Genomic DNA, 24,307 nt, shown 5'->3' with positions numbered 1-24,307 from the left:
CCAAGCTGGCCTTGAACACACAATCTTCCTGCTTCAGCCTCCTGAGTGCTGACTGGGGTTACTCTGGAACACTTGTTTCTTTTTTTTCTTTTCTTTCTTTCTTTTTTCTTTCCTTCCTTCCTTCCTTTCTTTAAGTGGATGTTCTGCCTGCATATGTCAGTGTACCACATGCATTGGATCCTGGATGCTATCAGATCCCCTGGAACTATAGTCAGATGATTATGGCTCCTGTGCTGGGCGCTGAGGATTGACTCTGGGTCAACTTTCTTGGTTTTTTTTTTTTTTTTTTTTTTTTTTTTGGTTTTTTTTTTTGGAGCTGGGGACCGAACCCAGGGCCTTGCGCTTCCTAGGTAAGCGCCCTACCACCGAGCTAAATCCCCAGCCCCGGGTCCTCTGGTTCTTAATGACAGTGCTCTCTCTCTGTCCACCACCTCCTCCCTGCTTCTTAAGTTATACATTCACATGCCATTTTGTTTGACAAGGGATCTGTTGCCAAAGAAGCAAAACAGAAAAGTAGTCTAGGATGTCACTTCTAGATTAGGATGCTCTGGCCACAGCAGAGGGTCTGGGAGAACATTCCAAGGCCAGATTATAGAGACCAACATTGGGTGACAAATTAAATGTACCTCTCCACTGGGGTCCTCTAGTTACTCAGGTCTCTGGTTTGGAGGGGAAGCACAGGACTGAGTAACCATCCCAAGGGTACAACTATGTGTTGTAGAATTCCTAACTGTGCCTCCCTCCTCCATGGCGGCAGAGGTCCTGAGCTGACAGCCCAACTGTATAGCCTCCAGGGATCCTCTGTGAAGAAGGATGTTGGCTGCCCAGGCCTTGCAGGCCTCTCAAGTGGCCTCTCTTAGCCGGGTCAGCTTCCTTGGAAATAACAGCGCAGTATGGCCCCCAAGCCAGTGTGTCTCTGGGCTTCTCTGCAGCTCCCTGTGATGGCGGCTGTGGCTATGGGCAGCCCTCTCTGGCAGTTGCTCCCATGGCCACCCAGCACTTAGTCCTCTCCCTGAGGCATGGGGACATTAAGTCTGTCCTGTAGTTCTCTCAGTCCAGAGCCCCCATGGACAGAGCGGCCAGGAGAGGCTGCTGGTTCACTGCACCCAACAAAAAGCACAGAGCTATGCCCAGGCAGCCGGGTGTTGAACCAGGAAGCTTTATTTACACAGTAAAAGTAACAAGCAAATTCCTGAGACTAGAGCGGCTGTAGTGCAAGACAGTCGCGGCCTGTGGGGGAAGGCAGGCAGTGGTGTGCGGTGCTAGTGAGAAGACCCAGCATGGGCTGCCGTCCTGGTGGGGGCCTGACCACCGCACCGTCCGTCCACCACACTGCCTGAAACAGTACCGCTGCTGCTGCCTGGCTGGGACAGCACACGTGGCCCTAGCACAGCCTGCAGGTCCATCTGTCCCTGACCCCTGGGCACCCCCCAACACTGACAACGCACTTCATTTGCCAATGAGACTATGCTACTGTCAGGCTACCCTACCTAGCCTAAAGAGCCCCATCAGCCTGCAATTTAAAGTATCTTTCCCTTCCTCCTTCAGGGTGGCACTGGGGGCGGGGCGGGGCGGGGCGGGGTCGGACCAGTGGCATGGGTATGGCAAGGAGCAGCATCAGGGGCTGTATGGGCAGAGGGTCCCTGAGCCCTGGCACCTGGCTTACATTTTTAAGTGGCCATCATTCAAGTAATTTTAACCATGTCAGTGGAAATGGGGTACAGGATCCAGGGGTGAGTTCTAACTGCTGTGGACATTGAATGAACCCATAAAAAAGTATGGCCATTGGTCTGCATAGGAGACTCATCTAGAAATTGTGGTGGGGGCATTTCCTGTTTAATGTGGACCTTTCTTTTATTTAACTTTTCTTTCTGCATACAAATTTAGAAAACTTCCCTGCTACAAAAAAAAAAAAATTTTTTTTAAAGTAAGGCTTTCTGAGAATATGCATCTGCATGTGTGGGCAGAGCAAGTTACAGGCCTACAGGAGCCCGAGGTGCTGGCCAGCTTTTACCTTCACCACGCATGAGTAAGGCAAGAGTGGGCAGTCATGTAAACTGTCTAGGCTGCTGCCCTGAACTCAGGTCAGGTTCCCAGCAACTGTGTCGGTGGCGGCCTCTGGAGTGAACGGGAGTCATGTGCTCAGAGGCCCTGTTGGGTCCCAGTTGGCTTCGGTGGATGCTCTGGACCTTCAGGCTGCCTGGACGAGTGAGCGAACAAGCCCACCCTCAGCCTCTCAAGGGGATGGCATTTGCTGTTGCCTGCACTGAAGCCAGGGATCCCAGTGAGGCAAGCCAGCCTGCCTGCTGCCTGTGGTACCGAGTATATGGGAGCCAGAGCGACCTCCCAGGTGAACCTTCCTCCAGGATATCCAAGACGAGAGGTGAGGGGCCAGTGAGTGGGGTCCATGAGTGGGTCTGTCTGGGTCACGTGACTGCTAATAGTGACTAGAAACCTTTTAGACAAAATCTGCTTTGCTTGATGAAAAGAACATCAGCAAATGAACACACTGGACAGAAAAGCTACCGCCATCTTTTCTGGCTGCTTTTGCTGGGGGCTTGGGCTGAGGCCTTAGCCAGACAGGGGCAGTCAAGAGAAGCTGAGGAAGTTAGAAAGGGCCAATGCCTACCCCAGGTTTGGAACATTTCTGCCCAGGGGAACAGTCTCCTAGAGGCAGGAAGGAAAGATAAGCTGTCACTCAGCAAGTTCCTGTTTGTCCTTCAGCCACCAGGCTCAAGGGAGCTAGTCTAAGATTAAGTCATCCACGCAACAGCCTTAGGACACACACCTGCCACCAGGAGCCCCTGGCCCCAGCCCCCAGGGGAGGCAGCTGGCAACCGGCCTATGCTTTGGCCTTAGCAGGCTATGTGAAGCAGACCAGGGGACAGGGCCCAGCCTCTCTTTTCCCTGGGGATGGCTTTAAGCATGATGAAGTTATTTCAGATAACAAAATCATCCACTGTGGGCTTTCTGGGGAACAGGGCACTGGTGTATACACCCCACACCCTCTTAACTACCTCCCTCTGTGACCCACCCGGCAGGGTTCTATGTCATGCATTCACTAGCTTTCTACTTTGCCTTTTTAGTGCCCCCTAGGCCATCTGGACCCCCTACCACCACCACATGTATTCACCAGGCTACCTGACCTGGGGTTATTGGAGTTGGGGGGCTTTCTGTACCTTTGGGTCTTTCTTTTTAAAGAAATGTTGCCTATACATCAGAACTTGAGCCTCTGTTCTTCTGGTGAATAGACAAATTAAAGTTTAAACAAAGGATTCCCACTGAGGTCTTTAGGAGAAAGGTAACAACCATTTGGGCTCAGCCAGCAGAGGATGAAACCTCGAGGGTAGGCACAGCAGAGCAACTACAAACGTGCCTAGATCACATGTCCGAGAACCCAAGAGAATGCACCAGTTATTTTTAGCCGTATGGGAAAACAAGCCACTTGTGTAAGCCAGCCCACTTGCTATTGTCTGCAGAAGATGCCAAGTTTGCTAAAAGCCAGAGTCCCAAAGTGCAGAGCCCTGTAGCATGTCTGCAGGGAGGACTGAGGGAGCTGCCTGAACGGATGCCCTCTGGGAATTATGCTGGGAGTGAGGAGCTGCACGCGGGAGTGTGATTCAAGCCATGCTTCGGCTGGGCCTGCAGAGGAGAGCCTCAGGGCTGGGCTCACATCAGTGGACTGGGGGGTGGGATGGGGTGTCTTGAAGCCAATGGCGGTATGCTTTCATTAAAGCCAGCAGTGTCTGTGAACAAGCAACAATGTGCCAGGAATGCAGCGGAGGCTTCCAGGCCCCCAACATGACTGCTACAGAGGGAAGCCTGCAGAGTGGCTAGCCTGCAAGCATCCAGCAGACATCCCTCTGCCCAGGAATGTACACGGGCCAAGACTCCTGCACCTGCTTGTAGATCCTGAGGACACTATGAAGAGGTCATCTTGTCACTGACATCTCTATACATAACTGAATCCACTGAGCTCAGCACTCAGGGACTGGAGGCAGTAGGAAGGCTACCAATGCCAGCCTTGCCAAGGCAGCCCCTGAGGTGGCAGAGATGTGGGTGATTCTTGGTGCCGTGGGAGAGCTGACAGGCCCACCTTTCAGTCAACACAACCACCGAATGCCTACCCAGTATGGATAGCTTCTGGTCATCCCTAACCTATCCCCTGATCCCGAAAAATGGGACATGGATTATCCCAGAATCCCTGCCAGTGCCCCAAATGGATTAAGGCCACACGGTCTGCTGTCACTACAAGAGGTGTCTCCCGAACCTTTCCAAGCCTGGGCCAGGGAGACCTGGGAGAGAAGGCACGGAGTAAACTAAGTAAAGGAGGCTTTGGGTAACTCCTCAGGAGGAGCCTGAGCGGGGCTATAAGGGTGCTAAGGCCCCTAGCACCCTGCTTGAAGGATGCAGCTGGCCCAGCCCTGCTGGAGAGTGGCTACCCAGCACTCCATAAGGAGCAAAGAGGAGGAGCAAACCGAAAGCCTGTTTTTGGGCTACAGTAGTTCCATGGAACTGGTGGGAGGCCAGCTGCTGCCTGTGAGGTGTAGCCAAGTTGCCTTCACAAATTTGGGCACTGCAGGGTGCTGGCTGGTTCCTTGGAAAATGGCTGGGCTCCTTTTTCGGGGAGCTTTTGCCAGACCCAGGAGCCAGGAGCCCCTCTGGAGTGCCTAGAGGAAAGCCTCCTCCCCAGACCATGGCCATGGCCCTCAGTTGTTCTCTATCTGCTCAATGTCCAGCTCGCCGTCCAGGGAGCAGAGGCTGTTCCTGCAGGCCCCCCTGTCCCGCCAGGCTGTGGCCGGCTCCCCCTTCCTGCAGCAATCCTCATCCAGACTGCAGCCATCTGACTCATCACAGGATAGGTCCTCCTGGCCCGTAAACTGGTCATCAAAGGAGTGGGGGACAGGCTCCGGAACAGGCTCAGGAACTGGGGTCCCAGCAGGAGTCCTGCCCCCTGGGCTGGAGGCTGAGAGCAATGCGGTCCAGGATCGGGTACTGCTGACGAGGGCAAAGGGGCTCTGAGAGCTGTGCTCATCCACCCCCATGTTCAGGCAACTGAGGCTGCTGAAGGTCTGACAGTTCTGTGGAGGAAGAGATACAGTGGTCAGTGAAGAGGCCGCACACCCTACAAAGCCACTCAAAGTTCGTAGTTAATCCACTAGGCTGTAGCAAGACCACCAGCTCTGAGAACGGTTCATGAAGTACCTGTAGCCACTGAACACAACCTGTAGCCAGTCTCTACATAAAAGGCAAGAATGTGATGAGGCCCACTTGTGGGCAGCCGTGGTGAGATGGGCAGACCTCAGACTCGATTGGTGAAATCTTAAATTAGGATGTGACACTGAAGAGGGAGTAGGTCCTAAACCAATCTCAGACAAGGGGCATCTGGAATGAAATAGCCTTAGATCAGACACCTTGTTTATTTTATGTACATGAATACACTATAGCTGTCTTCAGACACACCAGAAGAGGGCATCAGATTCCATTACAGAGGGTTGTGAGCCACCATGTGGTTGCCGGGAATTGAACCCAGGACTTCCGGAAGAGCAGTCAATGCTCTTAACCGCTGAGCCTTCTCTCCAGACTCTCCTGAATTTTTTTTTTTAATCCAAATTTTTGACTGAGTCTGAGAAGACAGCTTAAGGTGTGTGTGAAGAACAGATACAAGACTTTTCTCTTGGTATTAGAGTCTGGACGCCCAGAGCCTTCTATGTGCTAACTCCGCCCTCTGCCTGAACTACATCCCCAGCCCCACATGAACACCCATAGCCACACTGTATTAACTAAAACCAGTGAGTGACCCAGATTCCACAAGTCCTTTCAGACAAGAGACTCAGACTATGGTGGTAGTGTGCTCACTGACACAGTATCACATTTCTTACAAGAAGGGGGCCAAGTTAGATGGAATCAGCACCAGGCTACACTGTGGCCATAACCCCTACCCTACCCACTTCCTCTGACCAGAGTGAGGTGGGGCAGGGCAGGGAGGGGGCGTTGGAAATCTTTATCTAATGTCTTAATTGAGTGTTATCAGAATCATCCAGGGATCTGGTTTGATTTGAGTTCTGAGTTCCCCCTGAAGCTGAAGAAGCAGGTATCTGGAGGGCAGTACTTCTGACCCCCACTGATCTCCAGCAGGAGGAGAGTCAGTAGCCTCTGACTGCTTCTAGCCTCAGCAGCTGGGGGTGTCTCAGTGGCCTCATGGGAAAGAGATGTTATAGTAACAGCTGCAGAGAGAGGAAGTGCGGCTGCACGAGAGCTTCCCCCTGGTGAGGCACCAGGTATAACTGAAGGCAACATTGAAGCCAATACTGTCTCAAGCCACTGACCAGAGTGTCAGGCCTGACACAGTACAGTGGTGCCATCAAACCGTAGATTCCACAACACGGTTCAAATGTGGGGCACCTAATCAGACGTGGACACGGGCTGTGGGAGCAAAGGGCACTCGTGGCCAGCTTGACTTCCCTCAAAGGCGCTGTAGCAACTGGAGAAAGAGGAGCAGGCTCTGGCTTCTCCCCGTGCACAGGAACTTAACAGAACCTGCTGCCTCTCACCTGCCAATGAAAGGCACAGATCTGTCCCACGGGCCTCAATCCTTTCAAAGGCCAAAGTGTCTGTGTGTCACTTTGAAATAAAGATGTCTGCTGGCTGCCACAGCAAACAGGCTATTAAAACAGGCTCAATAGACAGAAGATGAAAGGTGCTCTCTCTAGGGAAAGGCGGCTGTGCCTGTCACAGGCACACACACTGTTCCTGACACTCCACAAAAGACCCTGTCCTGACGCGTTCACTTTTCTTGGGAACTTTCAATTAACAAAGAAAGGAGGGGCCAACAAGATAGCTCAGTGGATAAAAACACATGCACCAAGTCTGATGACCTAAGTTCAATCCCTAGAGAACTGACGCCCCCAAGCTTACCACTGCAAAGACACACACCCACAATGTCTAATAAATAAATATCAAAAAATAAATAAGAGAGAAAAAATAGGCTAAAGTGCCAAGGAGCTCAGCTCTGGGTTTCAGGAAAGAAGGTTGAGCAGGCCCAGGCCAGGAGACCCTCCACCCCCACCGCCATCCCACCCAGCCAGCTGTAAGACCCTGTTGGTGCTGGGATTTGCTGTCTGGAGTCATTGCTGTCACAGGATGCATTCCCTCACTGCCATGGCAATGCTTGGGCACACCTCAGAGATCCCTTCTGCCTTCCAGGCCACTGACCTGAGCTGAGTGAGACATCATGGCACAAGAAAGATGGCTCAGGATGGCAATGCTTTGCTGGGCCAAGTTTCGAGGGTAGAGGCGGCCTAGGGGTGAGGCCAAGACTAGTCAAGGACTCAGGAGCTCAGAGAGCTCAACCCCCTCTCCTGCATCCCTGGCTAAGTACTGCATCTTTTTGCCTGAACAGGCGTGTAAGCGTCAACAGCAATGTCTAGTTAGCACCTGAGTGTCCCAAGTGCTTGCTGACTGTTCTGGTTGGGTGATGCCAACAGCACTTGACTATCACATCTATCCACTGTGCCAGATGCCAGAACATGCCTCATTGTTCTCTGTGAGCTGTAAAGCGAACAAGGGCTGGGGCCTGGGACAGATCCCAAAAGAAAAGCTCCCTCCCTGGTGCTCTAGGGCTGTGTTCTCCTCCTTAACTTGCTGGAGTCATCCTGCCTCACCTTGGTTTTGCACAGCCGATGACCTAAGGGGTAGCTAATGGGTCTCAATTCTGTGGCCAATGTAACAGCATATGTGGTTAGACTGTGTAATCTAAATCCATGTCAGTGTCTAAAGAATCAAGAAATGGGGTCATTGGTGGGTGCTTAGGTCATGGGTTGGAGCTCCCAGTGAGTTGAGGGTTGATGTGTAAGGGTGAGGAACCACATCTCCCCCTTTGTCATGTAAGAATCACAAGGAGAGGGCGCCATCTGTGAGGAAGCAATCCCCAGCAGGCGTAGCCTCTTTAGTGTCCACTCTGTTGTTCCTGAGTTACTGGCTGTAGGGGCCTCCTGCTACAGTGAAAACACTAGCAGTTATGTTAAGCGTGTGACATAGCACACAGTAGAGTGCCGGGACCCATTTGCTGGACCTAAAAATACCAAGGTCAATTGGCCATTTCAGAAGCAGGTCAGCCTCATATGGCATCATGGCTTCAGGGAAGCTACCTCAACCCCTGAATGTTGGTCTGTCTGTTAAATATGGGTGGCCAAGATCATCCTAGGGCCATTCCTCCCCCAAGAGTCTATGATGAGACTTTCTTTCTTCATAGCAGGGTGGGAAGCTGAGGTCTAGGTGATGCATTTTGTCCCAGACAAACCACAGACCACCACAGAAAACCCCCAGTATTCCTCAGAGTCATCTATCTGTCCCCTGCCTGCAAAGCCAGTTTCACTTGGAAAGCTTTGATGACTCAGAATTCAGTCATTTGGCCAAAGTGAAAAATGAGAACCACCACTTAATGTCCCATCCGGTGTCACGCCCCACCTGCCAGGGAACGCTGTGCTCGCCACGGTGGGGCAGTAAGACTACTGTCCAGAGTCTCGACCCATCCCTGGTAAGACACTCAGGCAGTTCCACATGGAGTTCACCCATGCTCAGGCCCACCCTCTCCAGGCAGTTCACACTGTTCCCATGACAAACGCACGCTGCATAGGCCTGTCGATATCCTGGAGGCCTGTATACCTCAAAGGTCTGGGGGCAGCACAGAGTGGTGAAGTTCAAAGGGCCACATGAGTACATCGCTCCATGCTGAAATTGGTACTCTAGGACTTACTCTGCTTCACCCAACAACTTTTGCTCTTGAGGCCCACTGAGAAGACCTGCTCAGCCAACAGGCTCAGTGGGAACTGTCCTTATGGCTCTAAGCTAATGACCAGAGACAGTGCACCCACTCTTAGAGTCCACAAGAGGGATTAGAGAACAAAGCTGTTCCCAGGGCACTTTTCTATCAAACCAAGCCGACATTAGCTTTAGCCAGTCACAGCAGAGGCCACTGACCACACAGTGTTGCTCTAGCCTGGATCTCTAGCTCCGCCCCAGCCCCAGCTTCCTTGGGCTTACTGGAAAATACTGAGGGATCTTCCTCCAGGTGCAGGACCTTTCGGTACACGGACATATTAAAACGTCTTCCCTCTGGGCTGAGCAGAGATAAAGGTGGCTTGCTCCTGGGTCCTTGCTTTCCTGGTATAAGTTGAAACCTAATCCCCCAAGGGAAGCATATCAAGTCAACACACCCTCTGCCCTGCTGCCTGGACAGGGTGACTGCCCTACCAAGGCCTTGTGCTGGACCAGCTTGTTCTCTTCCCCAGGTGCTATAGCCAACATGCCAAGCACGATGACAGGACCCCAGAAAGATCTTCTAAGGGACTCAACCATCTGTTTCCTCAGCAGAGACACAGAAGCCTGAGCATAGCAGGTGACAGCAAAGCTCCCGCCCACCCCAGGGAATGCTGCCTGGGTGCCAAGGGCCCAAGCTCATAAGCCCTGTCCCTCATACTCAGAAGTGGGCATCTGGGGACACAGAGAGGCCAGCTGGTGTGGGGGTGGGGTGGGGGTGTACGCCTAAGAACAGATGGCACAGCATCCTTCTCACCCTGTTGTGGGCCTCAGAGGAGGAGGACAGGCCACCCAGATTCTACAGCCACAGGATCTGGGCTTCTCTGTTGCCCCACGGCATTGCTTCCTGGCTCCTCACCTGGGAAATGCACTGTTGATCTTCATCCAGACATTTCACTGGGCTACTTTAAGGAATGCAAAGGCAATGAGGCAAACTGGGGCTGAGTGTCTGATGACGTCTCACCTAACAGTCCCTTGGCCCACAAAAGCACCTGCTTGCTTGGCTGCTGCCTGCTTACAGCTGCCCCTTTCAGAATGGCTAGGGGCTAGGAGGCCTGGAAGACAGCTTCCTTACAGAGGCGACACCAGCTCAAGATGGACTGTCACAGGTGGAAGGGGTATTATCCAGAGCAGGAATGTCAGGCCCTGAGCAGATGCTGCTGCTGGGCCCGAGTCACCTTGAGTCTTCCAGGAAGCCATGGCTGCTGGAGACAGCACCCCTTGAGCAACCAGGGTGTCCTACGCACAGACGCCGCATGAGGATATCTGAAAGTGACAGGCTATGTTCACCAGGGGCAAGCTTGCTTTCTCCTGGACAGAAAGTGTACAGTCCCTCCACAACCACCACTCTTCAAGTCTGCCATGCTCGCATCTCTTTTTAAGGACTGGGAGATGGCCCGGCCACTAAAATGCTTGCCACACAAGCACAGGGACCTGAGTTGGGTCTCTATAATCCCTGTGTTTTTTATCTCTGTTTTGTTTTTAAAAGCCAGGTGTGGTGCTGCATGCTTGTAATCCCAGAGCTAGGGACCAAGGACATGCAGATCCTTGGGGCCCACTGGCTAGCAAGCATAACTTAAGGCCCAAACCAGAGAACTGTCAAAAAACAAGGTAGGGAGGCTGGAGAGACGGCTCAGTGATTAAGAACAACTGCTGCTCTTGCAGAATGCCAGATTTAATTCCAAATACCCACATGCTAGTTCATAAAACCACCTGCAACTCAGTTCTAGGGCGGGTATGATGCCCTTTTCAGGCCCCCACAGGCTGCTACACACATGTGGTGCATACAAATTCATGAAAGCATGCTTACATACCCAAGAGAATGAATTGAATAAATGAATAAATGGGATGGGAACTGAGAAACACCACCCAAGGCTAACCTCTGGCTTCCACACGGGTACACACACACACACAATCTGAATACGCGCACACACATGTGTACCTGTACATGCACAAACACATAAGTAAAGATTAAAAACAGAAACATTACAGTCCTCTCTATGTTCTGAGTCTTAGGACCACTTCAAATCTTCCTTAAGACACCACCACGACGGGGCCAGACTGTGAGGCCAGGTGGGTAGCCTGGCTCCAGCCAGCCTTGCATGAGGCTGGCCCTTGGATCTGCCTGAGCCATTTTCTCCCCAAGCAGATACTCGTACAACAGAACTGTGCAAGCATCTCAAAACAATAGGCCATGAGACAAGCTTTCTATGTTTCCTTTGTGCTGGGGCTGACAAAGTCTGTAGTTTCCTGGGTTTGGTTTTGATTTATTTATTTATTTATTTATTTATTTATTTATTTATTTATTTATAGACAGAATCTCACTGTGTAGCTCTGGCTAGCCTCAAACTCACAGAGATCCAGCTGCTCTGCCTCCTGAGTGCTGGGGTTAACAGGCTATTGACATATACTCTTAAGCAGGGTCAGCAACACTACGCCCAACCCACTTTTGTGTAGTGCTCACCTTTGGGCCTTTTTAAGCTTGGATGGCCTCCTTACCCTCAGGAATGTAGGAAATGCTGGCTGGAAAACTATGTGGGAGCCAGGATGCCAAGGACTGAGAACAGGAACTGAAGGAAGAGGTGGGTCTCAGGGGTTCTGATAGCACCACTGATTCATCACTGAAAACTCTGGGCTCTTCCCAGATCACAGGCTCTAGAAGCCAACAGACTAACTGGGGTGGTAAATACCTGCTGTGTGGAAACCAGGTCTGTCACTGGGAAGGTGCCTACCTTCCTTCACTGGCTACTGCTTTCCTAATGTCCCTTCGTAGGAACCAGCAAATGCCCTGCCAGCACCTGCTTCATGCTGGGAGATTGCGGCCACCTCTCCTAGGAGGTATCCCAGTGAGGGACAGACTACAGGGCCTGTCTTGGCATAGGCACTCATTTGTCCTTTCTTACTAACAGGGGACAGAGACCAGGAGGCACAATGTGCTTCAAACCTTTGGCTGTTGCCTCTAAGCCAGAAAGGCCAAGGTGCAGTCGAAGCCACAGGTATGCTGTATGGTTGCTAGACCACACCATTCTCAGAGCCACCATAGGGAAACACCACAAAGCTTTGAGAAGCCCCCTTCAGGAAAAACCTTTCTACCCACAGTCACTCTGGGCCTTGGCTAATTCTGCTCTGGAACTCCCTTGCTATAACTCTGGGGGCCACCTTCCTTTTATATTCTACATGCTATGCTCCAGTCTTGGGTAATACTGGAGGCTCCAGGTCCAGATGGTAGAATGAACTAGAAGAAAATGACCTAATATAGAGCTTTCGGTTTTAGAACCGTCTACTTACAGGCATAGCCTCCTAAGAACATAGAACCAAGAAAAACAGACCTAGGGCCAGCAGCCTTAGTCAGAGATAGCAGGACCAGACCCATGGAGAAGAAAGAAAGGTCCAACAGAGTCCCTGATACCACCCATCAAATAGAGGGCTGTCAGGGAGGGGCTGCTTCATAACAGGAAATGCCCAAACTAACCATGTGACTCAGAGTTCTTAAGGATTGGCTAGAGTGATGCTCACTGGCCCAAACCTTCCAGATAGCCCAGAGCCTGGCCCTACTCCAGTCAACTCATTGCTCCCAACATGTGCTCTGGACCGTGCAATCATGTGAACCCCCTCTACTGCCAACTGTTCTGGCTACCCAGCTCCTACCTCTCCTCTTTCACTAGCTTTCTTCCTTAGTACACACAACCTTGCATGCCTCGCTTTGGAGCAGACCTCACATTCCTATTTGCACTCTGTTCCTTGCCAACCATACAGGGAACCTCGATCGTGCCCCACAACCTGGTTCAGGGACTGCCTCACAGTGTGGCTACTGAAGGGCCCCAACCTAGAGTGCTGCAGGGAAGAAAAGACCCTGCAGACTTTCTGAATGGCAGTTAGTCAGTGTCCCCTCTCTGTTGGCACCCAAGAGGACACACCAAGGTTGCGGTTTCTGCTGTAGGCCCAGGATGGCAGATGGCATGCCTGAACACAGAGGGTGTGGAGGCCAACTTCAAGGGCCTCCCAAGCCCTCACAAGTGGAAAACAAACATTTTGTTTCTTCAGTGAACATTCCCCTCAGTGCACACTCAGGAAGGAGTGTGTGAAACCACTTCGCTCAGTTTGATGTGAAGAGGATTCTTTGCTTAACAAAGGTTAAGGGATCTTTCCAAAGCACACAGGGACCTGGCAAGGGGACAAAGCCAATGCTGTCTGAGCCCACAGCCCTCAGGGCAGTGCTGGCCAGCAAAGTCCAGGAGCAGCTTCCACAGCAACTCTGGGGCACAGAGGCGGGTCTAAGCCCTCAGAGAGGATACCGGTCCTGGTTGTCTTCAGCTGCCGTGGAAACCGTGTATTCTAAGAGATTACAACTGGTCCCAGAAGGCAGGACTGTTGTGCACCAGGACCTCCTCGGTTCTACCCCCTGGAGCTGATTATCACCATTCTAGATTCTATGGTCCATGGCATGTAACTCTGGGGATGGGAATCCATACTAGAAACATGAGCAAGTCTCGGCCAGTGTCAGCCATCTCACTCTACAGATGGCAATCAAGGCTGAAGGAGGAAGAGACTTTCTCCAATTTGCACAGCCAATGGATGTGATTGTGAGTGTGTGAGACAGAGGTGGAGGGAGGGAGAGAAGAGGGAGAGAGGGAGAGAAGAGAGGGAGGACACGTCAGGCAGGACACAGTGTAGAGAACCTGGGCAGGCTTAGGCTGGAAGCTGACATGATGTGCCCACTGGGACATAGCATTCAACTTCTCAGCCTCAGCTTCTCATTCGTGCCAGGTCAGAGCTTCTGGATGACTAAAGAGTGGAGAACAAGTGTGGGAGAGATTAACTGCCCCATCATTCTCTGTCCACCCAACCATGCCTGCGCTCAGAGGAGGTAGGTGGCACACAGTAGGGCACAGCCAAGCACCTAGAAAGTCAGTGTTGGTTCAGGATCTGTACCCAGCAAAATAGTCAGTCCAGGCCAAGAAGACATGCTAGCCCCACACAGGGTAAGTCTAACAATGCATAAAGCTAGTGAGAGGAAATGTAAAGAATGTCCTACAGGAACTAAACGAATACGCCTCCCTGTACCAGGACAGGGTGACACAATCTGAAAAACACTATCAGCGTCCCATGAGTCAGTTCACAAGTCTGATGTGAACTCAACCTGAGCCACAAGAACACTCCTGCACCATGGCCTTAAACTTTGATATTTTAGAGTTTCTTTCATCATCTGCCTCAGTCTCCCAAGTGCTGGGATTACAGACCTATACCACCACGCCCAGCTATTTTCTTTCTCTCTCTCTCTCTCTCTCTCTCTCTCTCTCTCTCTCTCTCTCTCTTCCTTCCCCCCTCATTCATTTGTTTTTTTCCAGACTGAGTTTCTCTTCATAGTCCTGCCTGTCTTGGAGTTGGCCTTGAACTCATGTATATTCACCTGCCTCTGCCTCCCAAGTACTGGGAACTAGGTGTGGACCTAGCTTATTGATTTCATTTTTGATAGAAAAATTAACAAATGGCATCTTCTGAAAAGTTCTATAGCTGACATTACAGGCTAATCTTACCAGACCACCCCACAACAAATTATATGTCTAAACAAAGCCTCAGAAGCTGAAAAGGCACAAGAATATACTCCAGTGGAGACCGACACAGCCGAAGACACAGCTCAATATATGGTGGCAACGGAATCTCAAGGCAGGGAGCAAATGATGGGTTTCCACTTGAGACAAATGAGGAGTGTATTAAAAGCAGCAGGGTGGCTCCCCATTCACAGCATGCACAGGACAAACTACAGACCAAAGATAACAACATAAAGCCAGAGACAGACCAGAGGTAAACAGAACTGCTTTATAACCTTGAGGTTGGCCGTTCCTTTCTAAAACTCAAAATCTAGAGCCATTAAAGAAATAAACATGACAGAAACATGCACATTTCAAAAGATGCCCAAAGTTGGGGCATACACAATGATGCTGTCACTAAAACTGTACCAAGCAGGCTGACAGCTCCTTAAAACACTAAGCTCAGCAACTCCATGAGAACCCGAAGTTCAGCTCTGAGGTGGATGTGGAAAGTGAGCCCTGGAGAAACCCATCCCTAGACCTCTGCATACAACTCATCCTGCAAGAGCCATCAGAAACGAGGGACTGGGAATGCTACAGTGTGGAAGCTGTGTGCAGAGGGAGAGAAGCAAGGCACTAAAGAATGTGTACACATAATGCCAAGGATAAAGAAGATCTACACAGGTAGAACACAGATCTACACAGGTAGAACACAGATCTACACAGGTAGAACACAGATCTACACAGGTAGAACACAGATCTACACAGGTAGAACACAGATCAGTGTTTGCCAGATCTGGGGAATAATGACCAGGCACACTTCTGCTTTAAGAAGCAACAAAGTGTTTTAAAATCGATGTGGTAATGGCTATAGAGCTCTGTGAATAAGTTGCAAACCATCCATTGTACATGGCAAATGTATAAGTAGTGTGGTATATGAATTATATCCTAGTAACGTACAAGAATGGTAGAGTCAGAAAACAGAGACCAAATTACAAATAAATATTTGTAACTCAAACCACAACCAAAGTTAATCTCCCTAATGTTCAGTTGGGAAGAGAAATACCAACAGCTATTTTTAAAAAGGACAGTGAAAAGGATACAGAGAAGTCCACACAAATAATCTCTTAAATATGCAAAGAGACACTCGACTGGTCTGGAAATGCAAATTAAAATAACAGCTATGCTGTGAGAGGCAGGTGTAGGAGAATGCGTGCACATTTAAGGCCCTAGCCTGCTCTACATGGTAAGTCCTAGGTCAACCAGAACCGCATAGCAAGACCTTGTCACAAAAGGGAGAAGGGAAGGAGGAAGGGCAGGAGGAAGGGTGGGGAGCACAGAAAAACAGTTGTTTACCTCCCTATCTGCTGGCAAAAACCTAATGTTTGAGCAGGAGGGGGCAGAAAGCAGAGCATGTAAATACGGCCAATCACTGCTCTTGTGACATGGACCTTGCGACATTCTCTAAAGCCACAGGCACAGGCCACTTGTGACCCAGCAGTCCTACTTGAAGGGATGTATCCTGTGGAAGATAAGCTGCCATCTCCCAAAGGAGTGTGTTGAAGAACACAGCTGAAGAAGGCTGGAAACAGCTTGGGGCCATGAGTGGGGCCAGAAAAACAGGTGGCCCACAAAATGAACAGCCTGCATCTAGCCGGGAATGTGGGAGAGGCAGCTCACACTGGCCACAAAAGTACCTGTGGGATGCTGGACTACAGAGATGGATCAGCTGTTAAGAAAGCTGTTCTTCCAGAGAACCAGGGTTCAATTCCCAGCACCTACGTGGTTCATAACTGTAAGTCCAGTTCCAGGGGACAGGACACCCTCTTCTGGCCTCCATGGGTACCAAGCATGCACATGATGCACATATATGCAGACCAAATACCAATACACATAAAATAAATGGAGAATGATGACTAGCGATCTCTGTGTGGTCTCCCTCGGACAGAGCAGCATGATGTACTTTGGATGCTGAATGTCCCCCAATGGTCCACATGTTGAAGACTCAGTCCCCAGCCCATGGCACAATTGGGATGTGGTAGAGCCTTGGAGGTGTGTCTAACTTTTTGACATTGCGATCCAACACTGTCATCTACAAAGTTTGAGAAATGCACAAGTGAGTTACCCAAAAGCAAACAAACTACCCACAAAAATGTCTCATAATGCTTTAGGTAAGTTTATGGGTTTTTTTTGTTTGTTTGTTTGTTTGTTTTTTTGTATTGAGCTGTATCCACAGCTAGAGGGAAGAGTTGGACAAACTGGATAGAGGGTGGGGCCTAGTGTTAGCAAGTGGGGCTCTGGGGGTATCATGCCCTTGAAGGGAAAACTGGGACCCTATTACCCCTTTTCTCTTCCCAGTTGCTGTGAGCTAGACAGACCCCTTCTGCCATGCACTCCAACCATGACAGTCTGTGCTGCCACACACAGACCCAAGAGACTATTCCCTCATAAACCTTCCCTCCCTCTAAATTGTTTATCTCTGGTACTTTTGTCAGAGTGATAGAAAGTTGAGCCTTTGGAAAATATGAGGGCTTCTTTGTACCCACTCTTAAGTTTTAAACTCTAATGTACTATCCAAAAACGTGACTGTATAGTTATTTATTACTTATTTCCTCAGGAGGAGGAGACACTATAAGTTAGGGAGGAAGAACAAAATCGTCAGTCAATTTGTGGTTTGTTTTTTTTTTTTTAAACAAGTTTTCACCCCCTCTCCGTGTTAAAGCATTTTGGTGTGCCTCCTTCAAAGCTCATTTCTTTTCCTTTATGTTCTCTACTGGTAAAAAACAACAACAAAAACCAAACCTACCAGGTCCAGCTTTCGTTACCTAATATCACCAATTAAATGGAGTTGGGATGAGAAAACAAGAGAAACGCACATGAGCCAGGAGCCATACCCATGTGAACACTTGCCTGTTTATGCTATGGCCCACGGTCTCTGCACACAGGGGGAATGCTGCCATGAGGCTGCAAAGTTCTTGCTGCATTTGCTGCGGGGCTAGAATGGGGCTCCCTGTCCCGGGAAGAACGTGGCTTTTTAGACCCCCGAGACAGTACCTGTCTCAGCCGGATCTCCAGAGTGTGTAAGGAGAAGTCTCCTGCAGGAACACTTCAGCAGCAAAAATGTGGAAGACACACTTGGGATGGCTGTCTACAATGTGTGTGGCAACAGACCCCAACTCCACCTGTCACATCTCTGCCCCTTCAGATAAGATGTAGAGGCCAAGTTCAAAGTGTCAGACTCAAGTGGGGAGGGGAAATTCTAATTGCTAAAGAAAAGCAAGCAAGCACTGAGGAAACAGTGGCCTCATTCCTCTGTGTCTTACCCACCTGAGCAGAGACAAGTCAGAGGCAGTCCCTAACCTTGCAAGGCTGTCCTTAGTGGCTGGCAGGGGTGTTTCCCCTCCTGCTCAGGGCCAAATCACAAGAGGGATCTGCATGCATCCCCGAAGGTAGCAGCTTCTCTAAGTCTCTATCTATCTCTGTCTAAGTAAAGGTTTTCCAAGGGTTGACCTTGCTGACCTCAAAGCAACTAAAGGCACTCTAAGGACTCCTGGCTTCTGACTCCAATCTACCATATATTGGGTTCATCCAGAGAGCTCTGCATCTTCTGGGCCCATTTCCAGGAGAGATACATCATGAGCATGAGACTACTTGGACAGGACCTACAGTAAGGGGTTTCTACCCTATCCTGACATTGCAATATAGATACCAACTGTAATGCCCTTTGAGGCCTGGCATCAAATCCAAAGCAAACTTGTAGGGATGATGGCAGTGGTTCCCAACAGCCTTCTTCAGGCCAGATCTCACCTCGTATTCCAGACCCAGTAGGTTTATCTCTGAAGATGTCACATGGTCCTCTTAGCTCAGTGTGTCTCTAGCTCTTTTTAACCTAAGCCTCCAAAAAGAAAAGTGAATGTCTCACTCAAGGCCAAAGGCTCGACCCACTAGATTTTCTGAGGCTGGTAGCTTCTCAGCTGTGCCCTAAAATCCACCCCCATCCCCGCTTCCTTCCCTAGTCATGCTAAACTCCTTCCTCCCCAGTATGACCTCTTCAGGTAAAAATCACCCCCCCTACACACACACACACACCATGTTCATTAACCTCTCTTACTTTGGAAATTCACCATACTTCATAGGCTGGCTAAAATGTCTACCAACTCTGCTTCTGCCCCACGACTTCCTGGAGCCTCTGCCCAGCAGGGAATACCCCACGTCCCCCATGCTGGACCTCTGACACCTACCTGGGTAGGCTGCCAGAATCCTAATGGATTCTCACCTGCATAGCTGAAGATCTCAGCCAGAGAACCAGTATACACTAATTGAACCTGATGCCTGCTACATCAAAGATGGATGGGTGGATGGGAGAAATCAATGAGAGGTTGAAAACGATGGACCAGGACCTGGGGTGAAGTTCAGTGGTAAGCACTTGCCTAACATATATGAGGCCCCAGGAGGGAAGGAAAGTACATATGGGGTACAACCTGTCTCTAACCTTAGAGTTGGTATCACTTTACGCAAGCTGAGTTTCTCTTTGCAATCTGTAAAATGGGGAAACAAAACTGTATATTAAAGGGCTTGTGGGGTTGGGGATTTAGCTCAGTGGTAGAGCACTTGCCTAGCAAGCGCAAGGCCCTGGGTTCGGTCCCCAGCTCCGAAAAAAAGAAAAGTTTAAAAAAAGGGGGGGGGGGCTTGTATCCAAGCCCAGATGAGCTCATGCACAATCTTGGGCTCAGAAGGGCTTAAGTAACACCTGACTGTGCCCAGCTGCAGCAGGTGATGGAGAACAGCCCCAAGGGAGGCAGAATGAGGGTCTACTTGCTCCACTCACAGGTCGCCAGGGGAGAACCTTTGGCATGCTGTGGAAGGGAAGGCTACACTGTCTCTCACTGACCACTAGAGTCCTATGAGGCATGCCCAGGGCAGCATCCAGCTGGACTTGGCTGGCATGTCCCAGCATGCCCAGGCAGAGCAAATGACTGGGGATATGCCCTATGGGCACCGGGTGTGGCAGGACATTCCTGGGCACATTCTGCTTCTCTGGGCTCAGCTGGTTCCACCCACAGAGCAGAGGTGAATGTCAGGCACAGAGTATGGGGCTCCTTGATGATCTCTGAGCCTGGGAAGACCTGTGAGAGAGCTACCTTTCTTGAGACTTTACCTGGAAGTAGATAAAACACTTGCTTGGCTTTGGGATCCTGGAGAAATAGACAGTCTGGACTCTTGTCCTCCAGGCACCTGCTGGGGATGGCCTGTCCTCCTCTCACATTCTAAATAAAACCAATCTGATTTCTCTAACCCCATTTGATATTGAGGAGGAGTTGCTGGTGCCATACTCCTGGGCAGTCTGGATGGGGTTTGCAGTGTGGGGCTTCCATATTCTCTATTTAAAGCAGGCTGGAGCCTGGGCAGATCCCAGTAAGGAGTGGAGATTCTGGACAAGAGGAAAGGTGTCAGGAGAATCTCAAGAGACTGTTAATGAGGAGGGTTCTTGCCTTATGGGTGAAGCCTGGTCCAGCCTGGCACATGCTCCTCACAGACAAAGTAGAAGATTTCACAAATCCACTTGAGTGGCTCATAGAGACATGAAGGGAATGGTGCTGCTGACGTTGGGGATGAGCACAGCATGTGCAAGTTCCATGTGCCCCCACTTGCATGAGCCACTGTGAGCTCTGGAAGGGCTAGCCAGGGCTGGTCTCTGATGCTTTGAGTTTCCCAGGGACACACCTCAATACAACTGTGTATTTCCTGATAGTTTTATTTTTTTTTCCCTTTTGTTCATTTCTGTCTAAAAGTTTGGCAGGACCTAAAACACAACACCTGCATCCCTGGGCATTTAGAAGACCCTAGAGAATCCTGCCCTGTTGGGTGTGGCTGCCACAGATATTTGTCTGGTAAAGCTGGGCCATGCATGGTGAGGAGTCCATGGGGACAGTCTCACTCTCAAGCCAACATCTTCTCTGGCTATTGTGATTTTTTTTTTTTTTTTTAAAAAGGGCTGGCTTTGAGGGTGGGGTAGTAGGGGCAGAGTCTCAACAGATGGCCCAGATGCTACCTTCACAAGGCTGAGACCTGGACAGCTTGTCTGGAATGCATGCTGCCTTGGTGGCCTGACAGACAGTGTGACTTCAGGCTAATTCACAATCTTTGTGCTCAGTCACGACCCCAGCCAGACTGGCTAACATCCTTTGGTAGTAATGCTCACTCAAACTAGAACACTACAGGCCAGTGCCCTCTAGAGACAAGGATACACTAATAACTGATGCTCACAGCCTAGAAAGATGGTAACATCAGGGAGACCTTCTCTGTCTTGGTTCTCGCTGTATAGGATCCATGGATTTCCCTGTAATTGTCTGGCAGGCGCGGGGGGGGGGCATCTAGAGGAACCCCTTAAAACTGGCACTCATCTCTGGCATCCAGGCTGGCTGCTTCTCTACTTCCTGTTCACTCTGTCCTTTCTCTGTTAATTTCCACCACTGTCCCCTCTAAGTGAGACTTCATTTTCATAGAAGCAAGAAAACCTGGCAGTTCTGAAGGGATGTCTGGGCCGGCCCACCAGAATCGTTTACACAGCCCTATTTTCTCACTGCTAGATTGAGAAGGTATTAAAAAGTGAGGGAGAGAAAAAGATACACAAAAGACAGAACCACCCACCCCTCCCTCAGTGGCTGACAAGAATACATGTCTTGAGAGACACCATCAAAGGTGGTGGCACTCAGGCTAAAGGAGACGCAAGGAGCCCACTGGCCTGGATGAAAGCAAGAAAGCAACTTCCAATGGATGGAAGGAGAAACATTAATTGCAGCTTTACAAAACTCTTTTCTTTGTAGCAAAGCAGGGCCATGGGGCCACTGAAGTCCAGGCAGCTTCAGCAACTCTGGCTATTCACTAGTTGCAGGTGGCTGACCAAGTTCCCAGGGCTGTCCAATGGTGACTGTGCCCCACTCTTTCAGCATGCCTGCAGGAATCCTTACAGGGCCACTCAAACCAGTCTCAAACTGTGAAAGGCTCCATCTCTCCCCTCCCAGGCCCAGCCGCCCAAACAGCCCTAAGAGGGCTGGAGGGCCAGTGGGAGAATGGTGCCAATTAAAAACCCAGAGCCTGTGCGCCTTTCTCTTTCTTGTTTTCATTCCTACAGCTACATTGTGTCCAGTGGCAGCAGGTTCCAAAGGCGAAGCTGTCCATTCACTTCCCAGAGCTTCTGAGCCTCCATCACTGAACTAAACCAATTAGAGCCATGGTTCCCTCCCTGGCAGCTTGAAAGATGGGGTACTACTGTGCATGCTAGGATGATGGGTCCCTTCAACCTCCACCCCTTCCGCAGAGGCACAGGACACATGGAGAGGGCAAGGCACCACCCTGGACATCTAACTCTAGAAAAACCTGCTCTCTTGAATCTTTGAAACACTCCAGGGCTGCTGGCATGTGCCAGAAATTTCCAGACTTGTCAAGAATGGGAGAAAGAATGGGTTAGTCTGACTTATACTGCTCCAGGGATGACATGACTCCAGTGACTTCTATCTACTGCCTTTCCCCATTACCTCTGGTGGACAGTCAGCTGGCCCATCAGTAGTGATTACTACAGAGAATCATAGTTGCGCAAAGAAAGGACCTGGGTCTGGATATTTTCCAGCTGCATATCCCTACCCTGGTTACTAAGCACCTTGAGCCTTATTTCTACAACTGGACACCGGTAAGAAACACTGGCTTGCCAGTTGGCTGGATCAGCATGGTTACAACTTCCTTCAGTTATAGCTAAGACGGTGGCCATTTACCTAGCAACAGTAGTAACACAGCCCTGCAGGTGCTCAGTCAGCAAACCAAGTTGCTTTGAGTCACTGAAGGCCAATGAATGCCCCCAGGGGTTGGGGCTAGCGGGAAGGGGCGCTCACTGGCCTTTCCTCCTTTTTCCCTTTAGAATTCCAGGACAGCTCCTAGCCCAGACATAGATGGAGATGTGGGTGGCAACTCTGTTCTTTCAGCAAAGCACATGTTAATTCCAGCTGACCTGCCTGGCATTCAGCAGCCTTCTGCAAATTAGCAGGGTATCCAAGTTGCTGAATGCATAGTCCTCCCACCAGGAGTGGCTCCAAAACACTCGGCTCCAAGGTTTCTGCCACAGAGGAGGCCCAGTAGTGACTTCCCTGGTGATCTGGAGGGGTTTGGGACTCTGGTTCCCAGAGGTTCACAGGTAGGCTCTGAAGAGATCAGAAAACACCCAGAGCTTGACCTACAGGTAGGGGTAAGGTTAGGCAGCAGTGTGGTGGAAAGGTGGGGGAGGGAGACAGGAAGGCCGTTCCAGAACACCCATCCACTCCATTGCACATTCACCAGCGCCCTCCTCTACCTGGAATGCTCTGAACGAGCACCACCTGCAGGGAGGAGACCCACGGGCAACTATACCAACAGTGGCCCTCTACTACGGGGGAGGGGCAGCTGCTACAAGCAGTGACTAGGGTTAGCCTTTGAGGAGTTCCAGGGTACCTGCAGCCTGTGTGGGGAGCTGGCTTAAGGCTTCAGAGAGGAAAGAAGCTCAGGACTTTCCTTGGAGGCCTCAGGTACAAGCACTGGCTTCATCACCTCCAGCATGTGGTCTGCTCTCCCATTTGTGCTCAGAGCATCTTAAGGAACAAAGGGACTTACTGACCCAGATTCTTCTTATAGGAAAAAAAAAATTAATGGAAAACGAGAGCAATAATAAAAATTAATTCTGACACCTCCTCGGTTCTTGCTGAGACCTGAAATGTCTTAGCCCCTAAAACAGTTTGCAAGGTTTTGGGGTGGCTCTGCTCTCCAGAAGTCTTCCCAATATGGGGATAGGGCAGTGGATAACAGTCAGTGCTACAGACAGAGAGGTGACAGCAATCAGTAGGGCTCCAGCCAGGGAGTTGCTCAGATTGCTTTGAGAATCCTGAAGTCCTGATTAATGGTCAAGATGGCGCTGTATTTTGCCAGTGGAGCTGGAGTGCCTTTTCTTAAGAAAAGCATGGCTGCACACTGCTGGAGGTTGTCTGGCAGAATGCCTGCTTGCCTGACCTCATTGCAAGGGTTCAGGGGAGACACTGGCATCATCCAGGAGCCAACAGGAGTGGGCAGAAAGGCCACTGGACAATGTCACTATCTTTCTTGGACCTTAGGGACAAGGACTCAGAGATGAAAGCAGCAGGGTCTGTGAAGCCACCAACAAGGGGAAAAAGTCCCAGGGACAGAAACCTTTGCAGCAAGCCTGTTTCCAGGAAACAGAATGCTGAATGGGTACCAAGTAGGTGCCGCTCCTCTGCCACTGTCTGACCGAGAAGGATCTGCTTTCCTGATAACAAGGAGGGAGCAGACCCTCAATGGCCACCGCCTCATCAGTGGTTCTCAATCTGGTCCGTACTGCTTCCAAATAAACATCACCTGTCACAGGTGGGGAGTGGCCACTTCTAAGCATGTAGGTCAGAGTGGGAAAGTTCCTGTGCATACTACAAAGCAGGCCCCAGTGCCATTAACGTGGACGCTGAGGTCACTCCACTCTGCCCCTCACCGCTCTGGGAAGGGCGTGGCTTTCTTGTTGGTATTTAAGTGTCTCATAGAATGTTTCTGCTATGGTTCCAAAGCTAAGTCTGCTCTGGCTCCGCCTTGCACTCCTACATCTTTCCCAGGTGTCTCCTCCAATGAAGCTGCTTTCTGAGAGCCACCTGTCCCTGCGTGGGGCTCTCCATGGCTGTGCCAGCATCTTGTGTCTCCATATTGTTCTGTGCTTCCAGCCCTGGGCTGTGAGGCCAATGGCTAAAGACACAAGGCACAATACAAAGTATACAGTGACATGATCTCCGAGCACTGGTGCCCCTGTGTCCAGCACAGATGTCAAAGCGGCTGTCTGCTGCTCCTTCCCATCTCTGCCATCTCTGAATTTAACATAAATGCTGTGGCTGTAGCACAACTGGCTGGATTACTTAAGGCTAGATACCCAAATG

The 24,307-nt window shown here is 50.4% G+C and overlaps 1 protein-coding gene across 1 annotated transcript in view; it reads right to left on the bottom strand.

The window, feature by feature from the left end:
• Window positions 1-1,140: 1,140 nt before the first annotated feature.
• The window catches only part of Fam53b (family with sequence similarity 53 member B), a 65,500-nt gene continuing 42,333 nt past the window's right edge, over window positions 1,141-24,307 (bottom strand). Inside the window, exon 4 of the mRNA XM_032892418.1 lies at window positions 1,141-5,081. Within this exon, the coding sequence (XP_032748309.1) occupies window positions 4,710-5,081 (372 nt within the window). The 3' untranslated portion in view covers window positions 1,141-4,709. The remainder of the gene's footprint in view (window positions 5,082-24,307) is intronic.

Source organism: Rattus rattus, chromosome 2 (assembly GCF_011064425.1).
Source record: "Rattus rattus isolate New Zealand chromosome 2, Rrattus_CSIRO_v1, whole genome shotgun sequence".
Lineage (NCBI taxonomy): Eukaryota > Metazoa > Chordata > Mammalia > Rodentia > Muridae > Rattus > Rattus rattus.
This window is presented reverse-complemented; position numbering and strand designations above follow the sequence as displayed.